Raw genomic sequence first — 24,780 nt, 5'->3', positions numbered from 1 at the left:
CTGAGTCTCACTACAGGGGTACTCACTAAAAATAAATTATTTTGCTTGAATGCCTGGGTTGCAAAATAGGTGGTTGCTAGTGCATTATTCTGAGTTTCTTTCCTACTTTGCTACTGCCCCAGATTGTTTGCTGCTAGTAATATGTTACGTGTCCTTAGAAACAGAGATGTCCTAACATTCGCTTTAAGGCTCAAATAAGTATTGTTACATAACATAGTATAAAAGTTTTAATCCTGTGTCCGTTTAAAGAGTGGGGGGACCTTAACTGCATCCAACAACAACTTAAGCCAACAGAAATCCTCTAAGAGTAACAATACCACACGGAAGCATACAATGCATACATCCAGACAGATCGTTTTGGAGTTTCAGAACATACTACTGACACTGGTTTTATAGCATCCACCTGGCCTGTCTGCCTACCCCATACTGCACTAATTGCTTGAAGCTGGTGTTCTTGATACACTGAACCCTGGCACTTCAAAGTTATTTCACACTCCCTCTTTGATAAAGGGGGATATATCTGTTCTCTTATGAAATATGCTTTACCATTTCTATCTGAATTCCTTCGTAAGATACTGAACGTAAATGTATTCCCTTGTTTGAGAGCTGTTCCTGGACAAGTAGCCAGCAGGCAGACAGGCCCAAAGATGGGTCGAGTAGCTGTCAGAGGAGCTGGAAAAGTAGGTTATCTGCTCTTGACACCACCTGACAAATTGCAACAAGGCAGGATAGGACCTTCATAAGAACTGTATGGATCCTTTACTCAGTAATCCAACAACACAACTCAAATTACTTCAGTCCTTAACTTTACTTTAAACAGCCTAATACTGTAAAAATCAATAGAAGCCTGTTGACTTATGGCCCGAGCATAAAATAGAAATCTTGGGATTTATACTTTTTTCACTTAATGTGGAATGCTGTTTGTAATGTTTTTTGGTTGCCTTACGGAACTACAGTACAAGAATAGGACATGCTCTATATTCTATATGTGTCTACCAAAAGCCAAGGGCTACACACCTTCTAGCTGTGCACAGATGTAGATACATCCCATTGGTATGTTCTCATTTCCTGTGAGCAAAATAAATGGGAAGATTGGCTGTGTCATGAACTTAACAGAGTAGAGTATTAGGGTATTCTATCCAGAGAGTATAAATTGTTCCATTGCTTGATGCTTGTTAGTTCTTATTCTATTCATTATTTCTTTTGCATGGTATAATAAAGTTGGCAAGTTGTCCTGTTTTTATTAGCTAATTTACCATCATATTTTGATAAAGGTCTTGAAGGTTTTGGGTTGCTGTTCTTTATTTAAAGGCAAAAAGAGAACATTTTAATCAAAGGACAGAAAAACAGATACCATTTACCCCCTCACAGTTGCTTCTGCCCATCAGGTAATTTTTATCTTTCCAGACAGCAAATGCTCTGTAGAGAAGGTGTGGCCTCCTGCTCACACATAAAATAAACCCATCACATTTTTAATGTACAGTGCAAACTAAAGTAATGTGTAGAGTATGAGCCATATCCCACTGCCTTTTTAACAGTGTGTATTGCTTTCTGCCCTGGGTAGCTCTCACTGTGACCTTGCTGCAGGCAAGAGTCTGCACAAATGGGCCTCACAGCCCCAGTTCATCTTTGCAAAGCTGAGTTCCCATCTTTAATTTTCCCACAAGCATTCCACTGTTTTAATTCTGGCAAATATCATACAAGCTATGTAGTACAAAAAGCCCCAGCCATTTCTCCCCCATTATTAATTTCTAGAAACATCCCTTAAACATAAATTTTCCAGCACTGTGCCAAAACCAACACAACATAAATAAGCACATCTTTTTAAAAGTTAGGTCTAAACCTGTTTTCATTCTTTCTTCTAGTGAGCAACATTTTTATAAAATTATTTTGAGTCTAGTTCAAATCCATCTGAAATTGCCAAAATACCCGCAAATAACAATCACCTATCTGGAAAGAATGGCAAGGTTTTAATATTTGACAACTTTTGGTTAAATACTCCTGCTTTGTTTTATTATTTCCATAATTTCTTGCCATTTTATTATCATAATCTGTGATACAAACACTTTCCCCAATCTATTCTTGAGGTAGAAATCCTGATCTTTATTTTTAAGCCCTGAGACAGGAAAAACTCTGAATTATGCTTTAGTGTTCATATTTCAGATTCTTCTTGAAATTTTATTCTTTGCAGTTAGAAATATTCAAGAAATAAAAAGATTCTATAACTTCATTAAATTCCTTTTCTGTCTTTCCCCAGCTCAAGCTATTTTCATTGAAAATAAAGTTTATGTAGAGGCTGCTATCTTTTTAAAGCACCCTTCACATGCACGTATCCCTTTCTAAAGAGAACAATTTGCAAAATATTTTCTTTTCATATGCAAGACAGGATTTATAAGCAGGGATAATAGCTGTCACCAGAGTAACAAGAATATTTAGAAAATTTCCTTCATGCAAAGCCATATCCCTGAGGTAGGGGAGACTGTAGAAACAGGCTGTGAAGATAAACTGGGGTGGGAGGAAAATGACTACCCAACACTCACTTTTAGATAGTCAAGTTCTACTCTTTCTTGTTTCAGTACCTCAACAAGTCTGCATTCCCATCCAAAGAAGGTTTACAAGTTAGAAACGAGGAAGAAGCACGTTGGAAAAAAGACAACGAACTAAGAAAGAAATTTGGTATTGTTCAAGATGTAAGAGTACATCTCAACAGGATAAGTCTCCCTGAACTTACAGAGGATCCTGGCAAAGCTTCTGTGCTTCAGTGGAAGGTAACCACCAGGACAAAGGAATGGGAAGAAGTGCTGAAGGTACTTAACTGTCCATATACAAATATAAAGTATGCCTCATCTTAAAGTGTTCATTGCACATCCTTAGTACATTTTTCAAAATTTTTGAGTGTTTAAGCCCCTGTAATAAAACATTTTCTATTTGCAAACCTTGTAATGTTTATAAGGATTTATAGTGCTGATATTTTTTATATCAGGGCTATTGGTAGAGTCAGGAAACACTGACTCTGTTAATAGTCCTGTGTTATCAATGATATTTCTGTACATGACAGCTAAAAGTTGGAGGGTGTAGTCACATAAATCACTACAACCAAATAAGGACCTCAGTTTGATTTTTCAGCTTTTATAGCATTCTTTTCACAATTCCATTTTATTTCCTACAAAACTGCTAAACATAGGATATGGAGTAAAGGAGGACATCCTGTAAATGACAAACTTCTCTCCAGTCAAGTTCAGAGAGAGGCTGTGCCAAAGGCCAGTTCAAAATGGGAGCCTTGCATTAGATACTCTGAAACCTCTCCACTCTGCCAATATGCCACTACATAGCATAGTGACCCATGCCTTTCAAGACCTGTAAAGTTTTCCTCACCAAAATTACCTCTAAAATACCAGGATCTGTCTTTCATTTCTGTCAAAAACTGCAGACAATGCAAGCTACTGCTGAAGTCTTTTCCAGGTCTGTATTCTGGTTGCCACTCATACAACTGCAACAGAAAGTAGAAAAAGTGCCTGCTGACCTCCTACTGCTAGTAATGGTTTGCAATCTGCCCATGACAATGGGCATCTCATAGGCAGAACAGGATGCTCTTCATACCTGTGCTAGACTCTTTTGGGTTTGGGCATATTGCCATTCACTTTTAGTTAAAGTGCTAGGAGCACAAGCTATGTATTTTTAGTCATTGACATACTTTTGAAAAAGTCTTGCCTTATGGCCTTGTTTAGAAGTATCATTTGGTGGTTCTTCCTGGTGTTATGAGACTCTCAGAACAGGTGTCTGCTTTCTCTGAACCCAGAGATTTTCAAACTCTTGGTTGCAATTGACCTCTTGTGTTCATTTTGTGTTTTTCTATGATAAAGCTCTTAAGATATTTTCAGCAGCCAGACTGGACATAGGGTTTCTAACAACTCATATCGTTTCAATATGCCTTTGTTCAAGTTCTTGTGCTGCAGATAAATTAGTAATCAATAATAAATCAGTATTTCTCCTAGATCAGTCTATTATCTCTTTTTCAGCCTGTAGCATTAAACTTCTATTTCTGTCAACTGAATTTTAAACCAGCATCACCCAACCTTTCCAAGATCTCTGACAACAGTCTACTTTTGTTGTCCCTGAATGGAAACATCATTGGTGTACCCTCAGCATTCATGAAAATATACTATATCTTTTTGTGAAATATTTCAAGGCCAGGTAAAGCAAAACCTCCCAAAGAATATGTTGAAAGAGCATAGGTATAAACTACATTTTTTTCCTTTCTGTCAGTACCCACGTGAAACATCTATTATAAGAAAATCGATGTTGGCTGTCATTTTTCCTAAAATTTCTTTCCCAATAAATATGCCAAGGCAGATTCTTAGGATAATCAAATTTTGAAGGTGTTTCTCCATCTGTCAACATTATAATTTCTCAACATGTGTCCCAAAATCAAATAGGATCAAATACCTAATGAAATATTTGATGTTTGGATTTATTCTACAGCTGTTTTACACAGATGCTTCCACTTGCTAGACTGCTACTGAGAACTTCCAGTTACCAACAGAGTTATTAGTAGTTCTCATTAACCTTAATTGTTATTGTGACTGCCTTTTCAGTATTTTCTGCAGCCATGTTTTTTCTTTGCAGGTTACATTCACTTGGTTACATTCTGTCATTTTATGCAGACTTTGTGTTTTTTGCAGTTAGAGTTATTCAAGTAATAAAAAGATGCTACATCTTCTTTAAATTGTTGTTCCTTATTTCTGTTTTTCTCTGGTTTGTGTTCCGTTCATGAAAATTAACTTTATGTAGAGGTTATGACATGGGATAAACCTACAATTGCTGAGTCTTGCTGAAGGACCCTTCAAATGCAGGTGCCCCTTGCTAAAGGCAACACCTGTGCAAAATGTTTTGTTTTATATGCAAGAGAAGATTTACAAGAAGGGTAATAGCTCTTACCAGAGTAACTAGAATATCTAGGAAAATAGACAAGTATCATATTCCAAAGTTGAATGCAAAGTAAGAACAATTGGTAAGGATATAATTAAATACATTACCTAGACAATTTAATACATAAAAAATAGTTTTCAAAGAGCAAAGGGGTTGCTGGTGCAAGAGAAACATAGTAAGTAGGTTATTTCCAGAGGGAAAGAGAATGACAGATATTGGACAACTGCAGAAGGTCAAGATAAGGGAGTGAGAATTATAACGTATGAATGACACATACAAATGATGACCCAGAAATTATAATGTAACACAAAACCAGAACCTAAATTGTTTACCTGATTTTGGTATCCATTATGATTATTAATTTTAGTGAGTGGTAGTGTGTTTCATCAAAATCCTTAGGCTCTGTCCCATTACCAAAATATATGGGAGCTGATGGCAAATGTAGTTATGTAACTTTGTTGGGAGCGCTAACAAGCATCCTGGGGGCAAGAGTCCTTCGCTTTCATTCACACGATGATAAAGCTGAAAATACAGACAGAAAAAATAATTGGAAAAAAGAAGTGTTTTAAGACTGTGAAGTATTTTTTTCTGTGAGAGAGAATTGAAATATTGTGCTGATTATCCTGACACCACAAATCTGAGATAATCTGTAGCCAGAGAAATGCTAGGAGTTTGCCAGCTTGGGAAAACAGGAGATCAAAGCCTAATGAGTAATAGGAGGAGGGGAAAAAAAGGTAGTATGGAAAAAAAAAAATCACATACATGACAGAAGGCGAATTGCTGACATCTGATGTACTATGGTCACTATTTGGCCTTTTATGTTTTCAAAGAAAATGTGTACTCCACTAAGAACTATTCTTCTTGCTTCCAGGAGTGGCAGAGCAGTGTCAGGGGGACCCTCACCAGGGTTTTATTTGCTTACAGTAAACAAAGACCAACAGTCATCCTTCAGTTACTCTCTTCTGTCTCTCAGAAGCCTCAGTTAAAGAGCCTTTTCCACCATGCTATCTCTGTTGTTAAGCTTCCAAATAAGATGGTGTATACATCAGTGGAAGGCTTTATAAATAAAAGACAGAATTACAAGAGTGGGAGGAACAAAAGTTAAAGGAAGCTTTCTAGAATTTTTATTCTTGAAAAGTACATAATGAAATGAAGCATTTCTACTGCATAAAATCAGGATTAACTCTGGGGGTTCTTAAATCAAAAATTTGTAAGGTGCCACAGTAATGTCTCATGTATCTGCTTTCATTTATTCGCCTGTGTTTATGAATTCAGTCACAAATATCCCTAAGGCAAAAAGCTTGTGAATCACTCCCAAGACCTCCACATTCGAGGAGTTACCGATGGTTCAAAATGAGACATGAATTAAGTTCTTCCACGTAAACACTTACCTCTGGTTAGCCAGCCAGCTACTAGAGCTCATGATTACCACCTCGGCACTAACTTGCTCCCATGTTGTTGTTGCCACAGCGGCTCTCTCTGCAGGCTGCCTCTCCTCCAGCACAGTGCAGGAGCTCTGCATGTGCCTGGGTGTCCTTCCCACGGTGACCAAGGGCAACGGGTGGCCTTGGCTGCAGGACATGAGTTTGATTTGAAGGACCACATTGCCCTCAGGATCTGCCATGAGCAGCACTGGATACAAATTTTTCAGATGTGAAGGGACACGACTACTGCCTTCTGCCATGAGCTGATGTCAGGACTTTGCCATTATTACAGTCAGACAGTGGCTCCCACTTTGAGGTGCCATGTAAAGCCCAACTCGTTACTCATCAGTTTGGGGTGGTCAAATCTCTCATAAGCAGAGTAGCATTTTAGGTGTCTGTGGCCGTTCTCCAAACTGCTTTCGTTCAAACAGCACATGGGAGTCATTCACAAAGTCATCCAAGCCTTTGAGTTGTACAGATACCCAAACTGCAGCGGAATCAGTGATGGTTGGTGTCCATGTGCCCAGTGCCTGTCTCTGGGCACCTATGGAAACAAAGGCTACTTCTCCACTGCCATGCTTGTTTTAGCACATGGTTGATTTATTCTTAGTGATTTTATTACCATTATTGATCTTAGCAAGCTTCATCAGAAGGATAATTGATACCTGTGGCTCCTGCAGCTGTAGCCTCAGACTTGATGAGGATGCTAATATCTTCTTTCAAAGCAGAAACATGACCATTCTCGGGTTTTCATGTCTGTTTGCACTATGAAAACTGCCATCTACCCCCATACAAGTGTCCAGGATAGCAGCTGTGTCTGAGATGCTATGCCTCCTCACAAATGGAAGTTCAAACACGCTGTGCATCCAGATCCAGAAGTGGGCTGAAGGAGAATGTGCTTAAATAGCAATGCCTTTTCCACTGAGTGAGTGTAAGGGCTTCACTAAAGGGGAATAGATTTCCAAGATTTCTCTGTGTTGTCTTTCCCTTGCTCTAGAAGATGGGTTGAGGGATGCCCTCCTGCACCCTTAACGCTTGCCTGCTTCACTCACTCCCCATATGTGTCATTCAGCCTATTGCCCTTTAAACAAGCATGGCTATTCTGAATCTCTTCTCTGGCCCTCTGTGCCCTTTTTGGCCTTCATGTATACTGCTGTATGCTCATGATGATGACCTCCTTTGGGAAACCCAAGAAATCTTGACCGTGCTTGTGAGGATACCAAAGGTGAGGAGTGTAGCTCAGAAGGGGGAGAGGGCAAGGGAAGAGTCCTTGACTTGGAAGCTGACAACATGCACATTGTGGGTGGGAAGTTTGACAAGGGCTAGGAAAAGGCTGATTTGGCCATGGAAGATTGAAAGGTGCCTTCCTCTCTCTTTAAGTGAGATAAGAGCCTCTATACCACCCCCCTCATACCTCTTTTCAGCTCTGGCTGAAACTAGTCTGTAAGGTCTGCCAAATTCCTGCCTCATGATGGGCCACCAGCATGCCACAGCCCATGCCCCCTTCACCAGATAGTCCTTGCAGCCAGAGCTTTTCTGTCCTAGAAAATATCTTTGCTTTCCATGTGCAAAGTGTTTAAAAGCCAGGTTCTCTACATGGCTATCACCTATGGGAAGACTAAAACCAATTCAGAGTCACTGGTGCCTTTCCCACTTTCCTGATGGGCCATTAACCCCTCAACACAGTGATGCTTTTCGCCCCTGTGAAAAAGACACATAGGAGGGGTATGTAGCCTTAAGCAAAGACTTTGAGTTTGAATGGCAGGAATGCTTCCAGCTGAACAGCACATCATGGATCAGCAAAAGTGTTGAGACAACATGATTTTACCACATGGTGAGGACAAGATGGCTGATAATTTGTAAGAACATAAACAGGGATAGGATCTGAGGGGCCAATCAAAAACTTTTCAAATAAGGAACAGTGGAATAGAGATATGTTAGGAATAGGGAGGATTCAATATAACCAACAAGCTGAACTTTGTCCTATTGAACAAAAATGCCACCTGGGGATTAAAATGCAGAAAATCTGGTCAACATGACTGGCAATCACAAGGTCACCCAGCCTGAACACTGATACCTGGAGCTGGCTGCCCCACGTTTTCGTCCCAGCCTGTCTTGAGCCTAGCATCCATTGCAGCTTCTGAATTCCCCTTTTCGCTTGGGGCCAAGCTGCTTCCTTCTCCTCTAGTTCCTCCTGCCCTGCTGTGTTGAAGCCCTCTGTCCTCTCCCACAGGAGCTACCACCCCCACCATTTTGCAGGAGCCTCTGGCTCTAAGAACTGCTGTTGTGGCATCAAGGAGAGCCAAGATCTGCTATCTGACCTGCTGAGCATCTTGAAGGAGGCAATGAGCATCTTTGGACCACAACATTGGTCATGGGTTTACATGCATTGAAGGGAGGAATTGAAAGGACAGTTTCTGATGCAACTAGATATTCTGAGGAATATTTCTTCTGTGACTCATCACTCAAAGGCAGTTCCCTTTACAGACTTGTCATACCTTGCAGTTAGGCTGGTGGTATAAAGAATCCTAATTTCACCAGGAGGCTCACTCATCCCTCTCAGATCCCACCCCAAAGACTGGTATGAAAACGCAGAATGCTTACCCAAGTTGGGGATCAGGAATGGCACAGGGAGCCATTGACACTGGGCACAGTAGACAGTCGGCTTAAGAAGTGTCCTTGGATAAACCCTGTCTGGGGTCTTCTGCAGGGTGCAGGGAGGGTACTGGGGGGACAACTCTCCTCTGCATTTTCCTGTACAATGATCCTGAGACTTAGGGACAAAAGTCCAAGTGAGTGAGAATTAGTAGCATCCAGGCAGTTAAAAGGTACATAACAAATATTATTAATAACAATTTACCAATTTTGTTCTCAAATTTACATGTGCTAAATGTTAATGGGAAAGTATACTAAAGACACCACTTCACTTATTTAATAGGCCCAACAGAACAGAGTTGTAAGATACAGTTACAAAAATTTAACTCAATTACTTTTTCAAACTAAACTAAGCACAGTACAACAGCTGACAGCCAGCCTGAAGTTCAGAGGTGGAAGAGAAGCTCCTTTAATACCCTCATTAACAGTGCTGGGAAGAATGAGCGAGTTATTTCCTTGAAATTTGCACTATCTAATATTAAGCCGCATTCTCTATGGTGATGACATTTGAAACATGCGGAGTGTATAATAATCAAGCAGACCTGAAAGTCTGGTGAGGAAGAAGACAGACTTGAAGAGCTACCTGATAATGTGGTAGAATCTGCTGTTCTGTAAGATGAGGTTTAAGGCAGGAGAAACCAGGTGAAAATCTATTGCCTGTGTTACATGTGATGTGAGTGAAAGACTTAACCTTTGCTTCTGGCCTACACATTGTGTAATTCTATGAAATTGCCCATATATTTTGTTGACTTAAAAACCTATCTAGGCTTTGACAGAGTAAATTCCCTTCCAACCACAGTAGTCAGATTATTTGTTTCTGGAACTATGTAACACCATCTGCTAAAATCTAGTCTGACTTTCCCAGTGATTTAGTGAGAAACAGTGTTAGGAGATATATTAGTAATTTAAATCCCATTAACACCAATCATTATAATCAACTGTCTTTATACATCTCCTTTCTGTACTGAAACTACAGAAGTCAGGAAGCACAAGCATCCTGAGTTCAGATGAGAGGATCCAAGGATCCAGGTTAGAACTGAGGCCAGCCAGGAAAGGGGGTTTCCTGCTAACAGAAAACTTCATCTTTTTTCAGAATTGGGTTTTGGCTTGAATCAGATGAAATCTTTTTTTGTTCCCAGTCCTCCAGTCAGCAGGAAGCTGCTCAGACTCTGGAACAGCTCAGCTAAGCTGCCTGCGTCCTAATACCAATAGCAAAGCCAGGTATCGGTGTCACTGAAGGCTGGGGCTTCCCAGACACCCTGACTCCCTGGCCAGTCTCCCAGGGGATGGCTGTGGGCAGACATCTGTGGAGGGAGAGACACGGTTACCTCAGGACTCTGGACATTCAGCAAAAGTTCACTGAGTGCAAGAGATTTTAGTCTCTAAAACATGGAATCTAACAAATAAAATTTGTTCCATGAGAAAACTTTAAACCTAATCTCTTCATGTGGAAGCTCTGTCTGAGGCATCAGTTTTCACAACACAAAGGAGAAAGAGCATGATACAGGACCATGTGTTGTGCAGTCGCAATAGCACGAACAGCAGTGGGAACTGACGTTTCAATTTATGGAAACCCATATCATACCTGAGTATTGGGAACCTTTTTCTGGTCTCTCTTCAAGTGTGTTGTCTAGAGAGAGTGGCTGAGCTTCGTCTGGTTGCACTCCAAAACCACTGTCCCCCATACTGCCCAAGACATCCTACTGTTTCTTTTGCCCTCTTACAAACACAAATGACTTCTTCACTGCTCAGGCTGGAAACTACGGCAAGACACTCCTTTTGTACAGTGTTTGTATAGTACCCAGCACAAGTGGGCTCTCTAGTACTCAGCTGCTGTAAACGAGAAGAAAATACAAATACCCCCTCCCGCCATTAAAACCATTATCAAAATATGTAATTCTCTAACAGGTGGTTATTCAGCTATATTATTTTTTGCGATGTAAAGGCATTTTTGTTTAATTAGAAGTCCAGCTGCTCTGTGGGAAGAATATTACCCTTTAGTATGAGAATGAGGTCCTGCAGATTGCTGACTTCTCCTAACACAGAAATGATGCCTCAGAAAATTGAAGATATTTGTTATCTTGAGAGAGGTACTCAGAAATATTGTGAGATGATACTTCGAGTGCTTTTGGACTTTCCAGTGTGCTCTGGAAAGGGACAACCACCTTGCTGGGGAGTTATCCTAAACGCCTGAACCTTAGGCTGCAGCACATTCATCCTGGATTGTTTCAACTTGAGACTGACATGCTGTGTTGTGCAAAAATTGTTTTGTGCTCTGTCTCTTAAAGACCTTCATATAATCCTCTGCTAGGCAGACTTTTTACAGCCCTACTTTCTACTGTCAGCTGGTAGAAAAAAAAAATATTACTCATTGCATGTTTGGAGGCCAAATCTGTCTGGAGCTCATTCACATTTCATTCATATCTTTCTGGAGGTGCTGTGACTACAGGGAATAAATGGTCCCAGCCTCTAAATGGTCTTCTGCCTATCAGGCAAACAAACAGATGTCCCCTGTAGGTTTGACAGGGCAAGACTTTCTGCACAGAGGCATAGGCTGACTGAAGTTTTTGGAGTTCTCATTCTGGTCTCTCACAATGTGGTTATAGTGAGAAATCAGATTGTATGAAAAACTATACCTTCTCCCTCTGCAGACATGCTCTTTGTGTGTCTGAGTCAGTGCTGCTAATGTTATGGAAACCTCAACTCCCTTTTTTTTTTTTAAATAACCCTGAAAGGCAAATCAAAGAGTGCACAGAAATCTTTTAACTTGGGCACTCAAATTTAGAAGACAGAGGCAATATCTTGTACCTAAATCAACAGTCTTATCTGGAAGCTGCAGAATAGCAGGGCATGCTATGAAAAGGCAGGCCACTTCTTGTTGCTTAATTTGATGATCCAAGGTAGAAAATATTGGGTTTAATCTGTTATATCTAAAAATAAAACCAGTGTTTTATTTTCATACTGCAGCAGCATTTACAAAGATGAGTGGTAGGTTAGTCTGTGTGGACAAAGGATGATTATCCTTTCCTTCTGTACCAGAATGGAGGTTCATTGGATGAAACTACTAACAGCCAGAAGGTTCAGAATAAAGAAATGGAGGTGGTTCAGCACACCACATGTAGGTAAGTTGTAGGAATCATTGCTAGCATGTTGTTGCAGATACTTAATTTTATACCAGCATGAATTCAAAAGGCTACTGGATAGATTCATGGAAGAAAATACATCTGAGGGTATTAAGTACTATCCCCAGCTTGGGAAATTATTGCACTTGATATGGCAGAGGATGGACAAGTACCATTTCATGTTCTCATATTCTTCCTTAGACATTTTAGTAATTTTAAGACAAAAAAGGTTGGGTCAGGCCAAAGGTTCATTTAGCCCCATAGTCTGTTCTCAACTTTGGTCAGTAGTGGCTGAATAGTTTAAATACAGTGCATTTATATTAGCTACATATGGCCATTTATACTGAACACAACTAGAAACAGAATAGGGAAGCTGGACTGAGACTCAGACCTTGCTGCATGAAGGCTGCTGCTGCCACTGGCAACACACCTGAGGGAGAGGAGGGAGAGAGACACAAACCTGCCACCTGCACTGAAGGTGTAGGTCAGGCAGGAGCATCACTGATGTGTGCGATTCACACAGTTCTCATATCAGGGTGGAAGACTGTCTGACCACCAGGGATGTAAATGAAACACTGGGTTGAAACACAAAAAGCAATGCATTGTAAACCTTTAACTTGATGAATTTTGCTCTTGCATCTTTACTAGGTGTCTGAACAGATTTCAGTCTCCTTGAATTTATTCATTATTCAAAGCAATCTGACAAAAATCACCTAGTCCATAATGTAAAAGTACGTGCACAAGTCACAGTGTGCAATTCTGGTTTTTAATGGAGAAATAGCCTTCTCAAAATCAGTTTTCTATAGAGAATATTCATAGGATGTCCCCAATTCTAAGCATAGTAAGTAATCATATCTACTTCTTTCTGGATTTCAAGATATCAGGCATATTCCAAATGAGGACAAAGTAGCACTGTGTTGATCACTGCACAAAGTGCAAATGAGGAATTTGGCACCTCTCTTCTGTAGATACGTTTAAAATCACACCAGAAGAGAAAGAGGCTCCAAAGGCACCCAAGAAGGCTGTGGCACAGCTAGGAAATTAATCCGGGGTCTCAGAGTTGAGCCTTCACACAAGGCAAGCCTTTCTTGGAGTAATTCTCCATTGGCAGAAAAAGTATGATTTGATAATGATCACTGCATAGTGCCAGAACATTATAGCCAGCTCACAGAGGGCGGGCTGGGACTGGCCCAGGTTAGTTACCTGTACTTTCAGTTATGGGAAACTAAAAAAAAAGAGCTATGCAAAAGTGACAAGATGCCCAGCTCCATGGGGTTTAATGGTAACAGCATCTTCACCAGGAGTTACCAAACTGCATTGCATTGGAGGTTGTGTTGCCATGAGAGAGGAGAGGAGGTTTCACATATCTGTATCCTGATGAGTGGGACTTTATGCACAGGACACTGAGGCTCTGAAAAAGAGATGCTGCAAATAATAAAGGATGAAAAACTTCTGCTTTTGCTCCTCTGGGCAGAGGCTTGCTCCAGCACCTTAGACATCCTAGACCAAGTGTCCCACCACCACACTGACGATCTACCTCACTCTGATCCACTCTGACATTTTGATTTTCTCAACAGAGGTCTGTTTTCATCAACGCTTTCAACACATTTTGATTCTGTCCTGTTCAGGAAAAAAAATCCCAAAAGTTGTTCTGCTTAATCAAGATCTCCTCTGAGAAGAAATTTAAGGCTTCATGGAAGAAGAGGATCCAGACTGGGCAGCTGGCTCCTTAGCTCTTCTTCCATGAATCCAGCTCAAGTAATTTTTGATTAGTGACTCTCTCACCCCACTTCCTTTACTTTGTGACTTTAACATGATGCTAGACACTAACTCACCACTCTGGAGACACATGTTAGGGAGGCAAAATATCTAGTCATCTTTAGGCGGTTTGCCACCATCCATCACCAAGCCCGTTTCAGAGACAACTGCAGAAAGTTGGATCAGAAAGCAGATTTCAAACCACATTACACATGGGAAACAAATGCTATCCAGGAAACCTTTTTACAGGTCTAAATTATAAATCATTCCTTGGAAGAATTTTTATTTTGGAGAAGCATTTGTTGAGATGCTGCATTTGACCACAGACAGCTGGGCTGTTTAATAATTTAGTATCATTTACATCCATAGCAATTTATTTAATCCACTGTGTATATCTGACTACAAACCTTCAGTGAAAAAGAAGAAATAACATACATATATACATGTCTCTCTGTGTATAAGTATATACTTAGAATTATATATACTAATATGTATTTATATGTACTAGTATACACACAAAAAACTGCAGTGTCTGATGTGATTACAGCATCTCATCTTACAATAAATAAAATACAAGAACAGAATTTTTTAACTCGGTTCACTGTGGACACTGAAATTTCAAAGTCAAGAAGAGTTCTTATGTTAATAAAACATTTTTTTTTCAGCTGTTGCACTGAACAGTTGCATGGAGCTAATGCTACTTAAGGGACAGGGACAATTAGCAAGAGTGAGTCTGACTAATTTGTTTTGATTGTCCACAGTAAAAAGATGATGCAAATGAATGCCTCAGCTGTTACAAAGCTAACTTGGTTTCCCAGTAAGCTCTTAGTGATATATGTAAATACTTCGGTATTTGTATTTCAGGAATATAATATTGAATATAATTCAGCATAGAATGATGATATTCACACAAATAAATGTAAGTAAGCCAGTATATGAAGAACTAAAAGAAAAGGTAAAGCTATTTGCAGAAGAGAATACTATACTGTGGAAAAGCACCTGATGAAATATTTAAGGATATCTTGACACAGAATAAGGAGGACAGCTCTTGCTTTTTCTTTCTAAAAGTTCAATGTGTCCTTGTAGAATCTGATCACAGCCTTCTTGGAGCAGTTTGGTTTGAAGGAAAAATCACAGCCTGCAAGAAGAGCCAGTTTTAAAGATGAACACCTCTGGTTATTGAGCCCAGGAGACTATGAGTCTTTTAGGTACCAGCATAAAACATCCATCATGCTGGTGCAAACAGCCAAGTGTGCATGTGAGGGAAGAGAATTTACATCTGCCAGAAGGCTCCACGGACCTAATGCTTGTCCACAACCACCAGCCGGCAACTCCAGAAGTTCCCTCTTGAAATTTAGGATAAGGTTGCCTCCTGTGAAGGACCACTATTTTCTAAGTGTGGTTCAACCTTGTGTTTGAGAGATCCTCTTTAAAACTACAGGAAAATTTACACTTGGTGCTTGCCCTCTCTATCAAAAATTATGCTACTCAGGAAAAACTGCACAGCAGAAACTAAAGTGGCACTGTCCTATGCATTTGTTCCAATAGTCTTCATCACAGACAAACTAATATGAGATATTGACAATAAGCAAGATCCGTATCAGCAGCGTAGCACTGAGCAGCCCAGATACCAACTCTGTGAGTCACGTGACCCTTAAGTGTGGGCTCCCTGAGACTACCAACAGGAGCCATTCAATACTCCACTATTGCCATCTATCCCATCTATCCCATTAATCTGTGCATTTATATAGGGTGGGACTTTCACCAGGTCTCAGATCTGTTTTACTTAATCTTTCATTTAAAACATGGAAAAAATCCTCTTGATTAGTATTTCCTATGCAGGATCCTTAGTCTTCTGAGACTGTCCCCTTACAGTCACAGGGGTGTCTGGGCAAAGGCCATTCTCTTGCTGACAGCCACTGTATGGCCACAGTCACCAACAGTAACAACTGTAGATCTATTCCTGCCTTCAGCTCTAGTCGCTACACTGTGAAACCAGCATTGCATTGCTTTTCAGGATACTGTTTGAAAGAGAATAGGGAACCTGAAAGCAAATAGGTAATGAAAGCCTTCTGCTTTCCAAAGCAGTTAGGTCTACTCAAGAAGACAAAAGAGAAGAGAGTGGCACATGTTTTGCATAGTCAACAGCCTCCCCATGTGCAAGACATTCCATTTGTAGTTTAAGAACAATTCATCCCTTTGTAAAGATTGCCCACTGCAACCACAGTACTGAAAAGGTGGGGAAGAATTGGCTTATCTACTGCATACATGTTAGTCACACAAACTAAAGTCTGTGAATTGTGCAACAAGCCAGTGTTTTGCACTTTCAGGTTTGCCAGTCTGACCTCTGTTAAGTATCTCCCATCCCACCTGTATCTTACACATAATATTCCTCAGTGTGCTTCATCATAAATCCATTTCCCATAGATAGTGGTACAAGGCTCGATTATTTTTTTCTCTAAGCTATACAGGCACATTCTATATAACAGTTTTAACCAAAACTGAGGTTAAAGATGCCAAATAGATGGGCTGGATTACATTGGTATAGCCTATTGTGACAATTTCACTTGATAGCACTAAGGAACTGAGCAACCCTATGTGTTACTGGTCAAAGGAAATTCGGCTGAAAGAGAACTGTGGCAGAACTCAAGCCCACTCCTATGAGGCTGAGATCTTTGCAGTGTGTTTCATAGTACCTACTTCAGGTACTTAGATCAAGCACTCAGTGTGGCCAGCCTAAAGGGAAGGACTCATGCAGAAGACAGTTCAGAGTACTGATGGTGAATGGAGCCTCTGCAAGAGTTTCTCTCCCTCTCTCCAGTGACCATATATAGAACCTGAGGAGACTGGACTCTGCACTTAGTCATCTCCAGTTAAATTCCTGAACTAGACGATTCTGAATATCTGCTAATGTACACATTTGGGCTATGATTTGCAGTAATCCCATATCAGTCCAAAGCACTTCTCAGCAATTTCATATTCAATAAACTGTTAGCATTTCTACAGAACTTTGTTCATGGCACATGAGTATTAACTGAGCTCTACAACACCCTTGTTATGCAGCTAAGTATATGACATGGTTCAGGGGCTTGGCCATGGTTCTGGGACTTGTTTAAGATCACACAATTCAGTAGAGGTGCTGGGAATAGTTACCTCAGGATCCCCCTTCTAAAATAGCTGAGCAACATCCCTCTCTTACATCCATTAATTTTGGCATTTTTCCTAACATCTTACAAAACTCCCTAAGAAAAGGATTTCTAACACAAAGCACCAGCCTTGAATTTGTAGAGCAGGAACTCAATCGTTCCTTTATACTTAGACATTTTTTCTATAGTTTTGGGGCTTGGACCTGCCTAAGCCTTAAGACATTTCTGCTGAAAAGTCCTGAGAGCCACAGTTTCTGAGTACCTAATGAGGACACCTTAAGAGTCCAGATTTTCATTAAGTGCAAAGCAATTTCCCTGTAAGGATCAGGCCTCTTTAACATGCACCTGAAAATGGAGGTATCCAAGGGTCCCAGCCACTCTTGGAAACTCTGTGCATTGCTCTCCTGGTGAGGCATGCTTTCGACCTCTGAAAGAGTGCCTGGCTCTCTTGACCCTTCTGTCAGGCATTCCAGCAAGATGACAACAAAGCTGCCAGCTTCATAGGGACATGCTAAAGCTATTTTTAAAATCCTCTGCTCTCTGTCAGTTATAACACCCTTTTTAAAGGTTAAAATAGAAACCAGTTTCCAGCATCTACAAACCAAAACCCAATAGTTACTTTTGGCACCATCTGACACATTCTTGGCAATCTCAACAGGGAGGCCAGGAACAGGCTGGACATAAAGCCACTGACATCCTATCTGAAAACAACTCAGTCATACTGAAGAAAATGCTTTAAAACCCTATATGAAATGAAAATCTCTTGAAACAAGACTATCATCATATAAGGGCAAAGTGTAGCTTTTAAATCCATTTTTGCAGAGCATGGGATGCTGTTCCCTCTCACCAAGGCACAAGCACTGAGATCTGTACTCATCGTAGGAGCACTACTACAACCAGCAAGACATAATGCAAACGTGCTACCAAGTCAAACAGCAGACACACTAACAGAGGAGGAAAATTGTGTTCCCAGAATTCCAGCTCATAATAGACATGCAAAAAATCAGATTTATTCAAACAGATGCTCATAAATTCTAATCAGAGTTAAATTTGGACCTTTTCCCTTTTTATCATGCTTTTGAATTAACTGTGGCTGGTATGCATATGAAGTATCAGCAGTCCCTTATAATGAGCAAATATGCACACTCTCCTAAAAATGCCAATGATTCAGCAACAGCACTTGTTAACCAGGCCCAATCCCGCAGAACGGCCTTGGTATCAAGAAATTCTGAACAGCATTATTCAATTATTGCTAGCTGTAAAGCAGCCATGACTACAGAAAGTTATGATATTTTACAGAGGGAAATCCATTAACTGAAGCGCTATACCTCAAGGAAAAATTAAGTGTCTTGTCCATGCAGAGGAACATTTCTTCAGTTTCTCAAAACGATGACCAAGGAAATTGACTAGCAAGAACAACACCAGTTCTGTTTCTTCTGCAGATAGAAAACATAGTACATTCTGTCTTAGCAATGACAAAAAGAGAGCAGATAATGGAAAAGGAGGATCCAATGATGTTTTTCCCTTTTTAGCATCTTTCTAGACTTTGAGCTCAGCCCCTGTGGGACAGAAAGATGGTGAACCACTAGTATGGCAGGAAACAGAAAATCAAAGAAGTACTTGTGGGGACCTTAACCAAAAGGTTGCCAGCTTATGCCAGCTTTCCTCAAAAAGAGTTGCTGATTTTTTTTTTTACATTTAGTTAGAATCTCCAATTTGATCAACACTTGCAGAAAATTACTGAGAATCTAGATCTCAAATTTAAAATTTAAAACAGAAGCACTTACCATGTGGAACAACTTAAAAACTACTGAGGATACCTCACTATACATCAGCCTACTCAGTGCTCTCAATATGGTTGAAAATTTAACAAATTAATGTTGAGAGAGGTCTTAAAAATTCTGAATGGAAAATAGAGCACTCAAGAAAAGCATGATTAGTGCACTTGAAACCAAAAACTAGCATAAAGAAACTACTCCATCACAGCAAGCTGAACACCAGCAGGACAGTTAAAGGTAAGAAGGCAAGATGAAATGAGTCTAACTGAAGTTTCTTTTGCAGAAGAGACATTTTAAGCTCAGAATCCCAAGCTCTGGTGCAAAACAGTCACTTTGTCTCCCATTTAAAAGTAACAGAACTCATTTCTAATCCTTGTGGCTACACCAAAAAGCCATCAGAGATACGATCTAGGTTCAATATAAGGATTAAAAAGTCAGGAGACAAAGAAAAAGAACCAAAAGTACATATAAACACTAGCAAATCAACCCAGAAATACCACTGGTGACTTTTAAACTTATCTCAGTATTTTGAGAGGGGCTCAGTTTGTCATCTGAGTCTTATTAGCAGATGAGTTTGGATCATAAATCTGAGATACAGGACTAAGCATCCCCTAACACATAAGAATAGTCCAGCTAGCTTTTTGGTGTAAAGACTTATGAATTCAGAAAGTTAGTTACTGGAACACAATTGCTTCAGGCTTACCCACAACTGCGGGTTTGCTTGTGTCACAGGAAGAGAAATAGGCAGGTTCAGAATTGCAGAAGGGAAGAAGGAGACAAAGGATTCCCTATCTGTAACTAGACATGTTCATGGAGCATGAAAATATTCAGGATGGCTCTTTTAAAACCCATTAAATTGGCTGGCTGAGTCTGACTGCTTGAGGGCTTTTCAAACCCCTCTTGACTTGACTATTTTATTTTCACTTACAGTCAGCCCTCATGAAAGCATGAATTTAAGATAACTATGCATAATGCTGTAGAACTTCATAGGCTTTTTCAGTGAGACAAATAAGCTTTCATTTTGCCAAGTCACATTTTTTCCCTAGAACATCATGCTGCAGTTTCTCTTCCTATTCAGTTAGGTTGTTTAAATAAATAAACCTCAGTCACTCTAGCACTGTATCATTCATATTTAAATTATTAGTCTACACATAATTGTTTTGTGCCTTCTGCACTTAATCCTTCAGCCTCTCTTGCTTACACACCCACTTGTGTTCAGGATTATTAAGTGCTGGATGGAATTTACAGCCAGAGCGAAGCCCTGTTTGTCATCCAAGTTTTGTTACACTGGAATTAACTCAGTAGCACCTGCATACTGATTTATGAGGAAAAGCTAATCTCAGTTTATGGCATACTAGAGTGCTTTTCACCATGTAACAGTGGAGCGTATCTCTCCCACTGGAACATGAATCACTTCTAATGCCGTCCACATTTTTACATGTATTGAGTCTTTCTCTTGATTAAGTCTGACCCTTGGGTTTGCCTTCATTAGGCATCACACTGTTCAGCTAGCTTGGCAGAACAGACTAACAAGCTTCAGTCTGGCTTCAGGCTGGGAGCTCTGCCCCCTGAGCTCTGGCAGATAAAGCTTTGGCAATTTGAAACGTCGCTGCCCCCACCCTAGCAATGTGCTGGATGTTACTGTCCTGGTGGCAGGAGTGGCAGGCATGGACAGGCGCTGATGTCTTGCCTGCCCCTGGCCACTGTACTGGGCATTCACCAAGCAGGGGACCAGCTCTCGGGCGCTGGCACAAGCTGTGCCTGCTGGGGTGGCAGTCTCCAGCTCTGAGGAGGGGCAGGCAGTCCGGTGGTTAGCTTTAAACAACCACAGCTGAAATCCCCCAGGCTCAGGAGTCGGAGCCCTCTCATCATTCCTATTCCTTAAACCTTAGAGGGCTTTACCCATGAGGGTACGGGAGCACCAGAGAGCACTGGAGAAGCTTCTGAAGGCAGACTGCAGTGCAGTTACCAGATTTTAGCTGTATGCTTCCTACAACAGGCAAAATCTTGGCTAGAGCCTCATAACACTCACACACGTGAGCAGTTTGATCAGAGCATCTTGATTCTCTGGTTAAGGTAGGCAGCTCTTGATCCAGAGTAGCTCACAGTAGCTCACACTAACTCCACAGTAGCTCACAGATCAACCTGAAAGCAGTGCTGTTCATCTCACAGCACTTGGAGAAAAGCAGATGCCTGCTTTTGGGTATGTTGTTATGCCTCAGTGCACATCCGAGAGTTCAAAAGCACTTGCGGAGGGGAGGAAGAGACTCCAAGACACTGATGCAAAAACCTCAGCATCTTTTACACCTTCTTGTTGTCGTTGTTACAGAGCTTATTATGACCAATCCAAACCACAGCAGATCAAGATAATGTCATTCAAACTTTCATACATGCTACAGTCATGTAATTCAAACCTGCTGCTTCAGAAAGTTTGTTTGAAAGCAGTTTGTAAGTATGAAGAAGGTAACTGATCGGCTATCTGGAAAGGGAAGATGGACGGAGAGAGTCGAGCCTTGAGCTGCAACCCTTCAACCATCCCGCAGGGTAGCCAAAGACCCTGCCGAAGTATTACATTGCCCTCTACGCAAAGCATCTCGCAGCTTGGATAACTTCCATCAAAGAAAGCACAGAACGGAGGGGACACTGCCAGGACAGACTGGAGAGGCGGGCTCACCGGCAGCACATCCCGCCTTCCCCTTGCACCCCGCGGCCGCCGGGGCGGCGAGAGGGGAGGAAAAACGTGCGAGGGGAGAGACGGCCGCCCGGGAGCGCCGGGGCGGGGCGGGGCGGGGCGGGGGGACCGGGCCTGGCCGGTGCCCGCCCCCATAAGCGGCGCGGGGCGGCGGGTGCCGCGGTAGCGCGGCGGAGGGAGGGAGGGAGGAAGGATGCAGGCGGCTGCTGGGGCGCAGCCGGTCAGGCCCTTCAAGCTGAGGAAGAGTTTCGGTAGGGGCGGCGGGTGCGCGGAGGGGCTGCGCGGCGGCGGTGGGCTGCGCGCTCGCGTAACGCTTCTCCTCTCTCCCGCGCAGCCACCCGGCTGGAAGAAGTAGCAGGGATCCGGGCGAAGTTCCCAACGAAAATCCCGGTAAATCTCTGTTTTGTTATCGGAAGTTGTTGCTGCTCTTTAAAAAGAAGCTCTGGGAACCTCTCCCCAAAGCGGGGCGGGGCGGGACACCTGCATGGTTTAGGTCTTGCTAAGTGTAACTCTAATTAAAATAGGTAATTGTTGAGAGATACCATAAAGAGAAATACCTTCCTCTGTTGGACAAAACCAAGTTTCTTGTTCCTGAGGAGCTGACCATGACACAGTTCATAACCATCATCAGGTAGGTAGCGAGCACCGCGGGGTCTGTGCTGCAGCGGGGGCTCGCCGCTCTCCTCTAAGCAACATTTCCCAGCGCTGCGCGGGGACACCTGGCTTGCTTCGCCGGGGAGGAGGATAAAGGTGTCTGTAACGGTTCCCTCTCTTGCAAGTGTTTAAATAAAATCAACAGATGTCTTCACAGGTGCACTTGGGGGGAAAATGTGGTCTATGCTTTTTGGATTCATAAAGTCTTTCCTCTTCCCCCTAACTGTAGTGAGTAAAGACTGGATCAGGCTCCTGTTCTGCTTTCTTCCTGCTTGACGAACTTGGGGCTCTGTGCTTCTGTTCTGCTTACAGCTGTTACTGCCTTGCTCTCTTACTGCGCCTTGCTGAATTTGCTCAAGTTCAAAGCAACTCCTCGGTCTGAGTGGCATGAAATGTGCTTCTGAATTATTCTTTATAAAACACTACAGGGAAGAAGTCTCCCAAAGTATTTAGTGACGTTCTCTGACAAAGCATGAAAGCTATGTGCTTTCCAGCACATTTTCTAAAGTATGGAAAAGATCTTTCTAGATAAACATCTGTAAAAGATGCTTTTGGCTCTTGAACAACTTCAGTCCCAATCCTCGTATGTCATGTCTCTGAAAAGGCCTCTTCTTTTGAAGGTAGCCTTTATAATAAGTGTAACAGACCATGCTGGAATCCTTTACTACAGCTGTACTGCAGAAGCTTTTGGTTTCTACACAGCACGCTTCCCTGGTAGTTGGGGACTCAAAGCCCGGGCTCAGTAGCACTCATGGTCCAACAATGTAAGCCTTTCCTCAGAGCACAAGTCTTTCAGCTTCCAAACATACAGTTAACTTCCTGCTGATGAAGACGTTAAACCACATAATGACTTTACACAGCGTTTCTTGTGCATAGTTCATTCAACTACTCTGCTTAATGTATTTCATGGAACAAAGTTGAAATCTTCTTAAATTTGCTAACGCTTAATCCTCTATTTCTCCTCCCTTCTTCAACCAGAAGCAGGATGGCTCTAACTGCCACACAAGCTTTCTACCTGCTGGTGAACAACAAAAGCCTAGCCAGTATGTCCTTGACAATGGCAGAAGTGTACAGGGACTACAAAGATGAAGATGGCTTTGTGTATATGACATATGCTTCCCAGGAGATGTTTGGATGCTTTGTACCCACTGCTCAAGGGAAAACTATGAAATGCCTTCAAAAAACTTAAGGTTGGGTCCATGTGCCGCAGTGAAGCAGTTTGCTATGAATCGTGCCTGTGACATGAACCTCGGAGATGCTCCTTCCAATGTGAGCTCTTGAGCTCTGGTGCAGGGAGTTATGACCCAAAAGCTGGCAGGACCAGCTTAAGGCAGAAATGGTGGTACACTTTTCCTAGATAATAATTTGGATATATATTTTTATATTTGAAGACACTATGGGGTTTTTTGGAACTGCACCTCCACTTTTTTGCAATATCAATGTTATGTAACTGATTTTAAGGTGTCCTTAAAGCCTAAGTCTAAGAGTAAAATAAAGAAGCTTTTAAGTATTGAGTTGAATGTTAGTTTTAATCTGGGGAAAGACTGTAAAAGTCTGTGTAGGAGAAGGTCCTAGAATAACTCGGGGAATTTGAGCTCAATGTGTCTTAACTGAAGCATTGCTTGTACAGCCACTCTGAGTTTTTGAATGTAGTAACAAAGCTTAAATTGGGCCACACAGGAGCAAAACCATACCTATAATGGTTCATTAAACTAGATATCTGAGCTGCAAGATTAAGCAGACTGTACTAGTGCTAGAGCAGGGTTCAAATGCAGTGTTGAGTTTAACACCTGAATAAAGTACTGTCAGCTGTTACAGAAAACACTGAGCATCTGTGATATAGATAACTACTTGTTTGAATAAGCAAAAGTGATTGCTAGTCAGCATAAGCTAAATGCAGATAGCACGACTTGAACTGTAGTTTAACCAAGTGTTCAAGAGTCTGTTCTTATTACTGCATGCTGCTAGTCTGGTCTCTGTAGATAGACTGTCATATCCGTCCCTTACAGGCACCTGCTTGTCAGTTCCCCTGAAGGACTTCAGTGAGCCTTCTTTCAAGGATGGATAGAGCTATGTCACATACCTTGTGATTAAGAGGTATACCAGTGTCTCTGGAAAATGTCAAAACTGTCATGTAGTGAGATGCTGATTCATCTTAACATACAGAATGGTTCCTAAACATGCATTAAAGGAACACTTGACGTTTAGTCTGAAGTATAGCTCAAGCTATCTTTCCTGGTCCTCTCATATGTGAGGAATGTATTGGAAAGCTGTAAATGTTCTGATTATGCATGATCAACTTAAAACACCAGGTCATTTAAAAATCTGTCACAGTGTACAGTTAATTAATCAGCCTCTGGCAACCTCTGCCTAGGATGGTCAGATTGTTACAATATGGTGCAATTCTTCTGTTCAGTACCAAACTGATTTGCAGAATGATTAACGTAGGAATTACTAGACTGCAAAGAAAGAAGTGTTGACAGTATTTAAATTATGCATAAGGAAGGAATGTGTGTGTAAGCTTTTTGCAGTGGTTCTCTTGCACTAATAATCCCTTGAATTTAAAGCTCTGAACAGACCTGGGTTCAAGCCTCTAAATCAGGGGGTTTAGAGGTGTACCTG

The 24,780-nt window shown here is 41.4% G+C and overlaps 1 protein-coding gene across 1 annotated transcript; it reads left to right on the top strand.

Moving 5' to 3' along the window:
• Positions 1-21,697: 21,697 nt before the first annotated feature.
• On the top strand, positions 21,698-23,347 carry MAP1LC3C (microtubule associated protein 1 light chain 3 gamma). Its single transcript, XM_074864830.1, has 4 exons — positions 21,698-21,755; positions 21,839-21,894; positions 22,029-22,135; positions 23,137-23,347. The coding sequence occupies exons 1-4, from the start codon at positions 21,698-21,700 to the stop codon at positions 23,345-23,347; spliced, it is 432 nt and encodes a 143-aa protein (XP_074720931.1).
• The last annotated feature ends 1,433 nt before the right edge of the window (positions 23,348-24,780 follow it).

This window comes from Strix uralensis, chromosome 3 (assembly GCF_047716275.1).
Source record: "Strix uralensis isolate ZFMK-TIS-50842 chromosome 3, bStrUra1, whole genome shotgun sequence".
Lineage (NCBI taxonomy): Eukaryota > Metazoa > Chordata > Aves > Strigiformes > Strigidae > Strix > Strix uralensis.
This window is presented reverse-complemented; position numbering and strand designations above follow the sequence as displayed.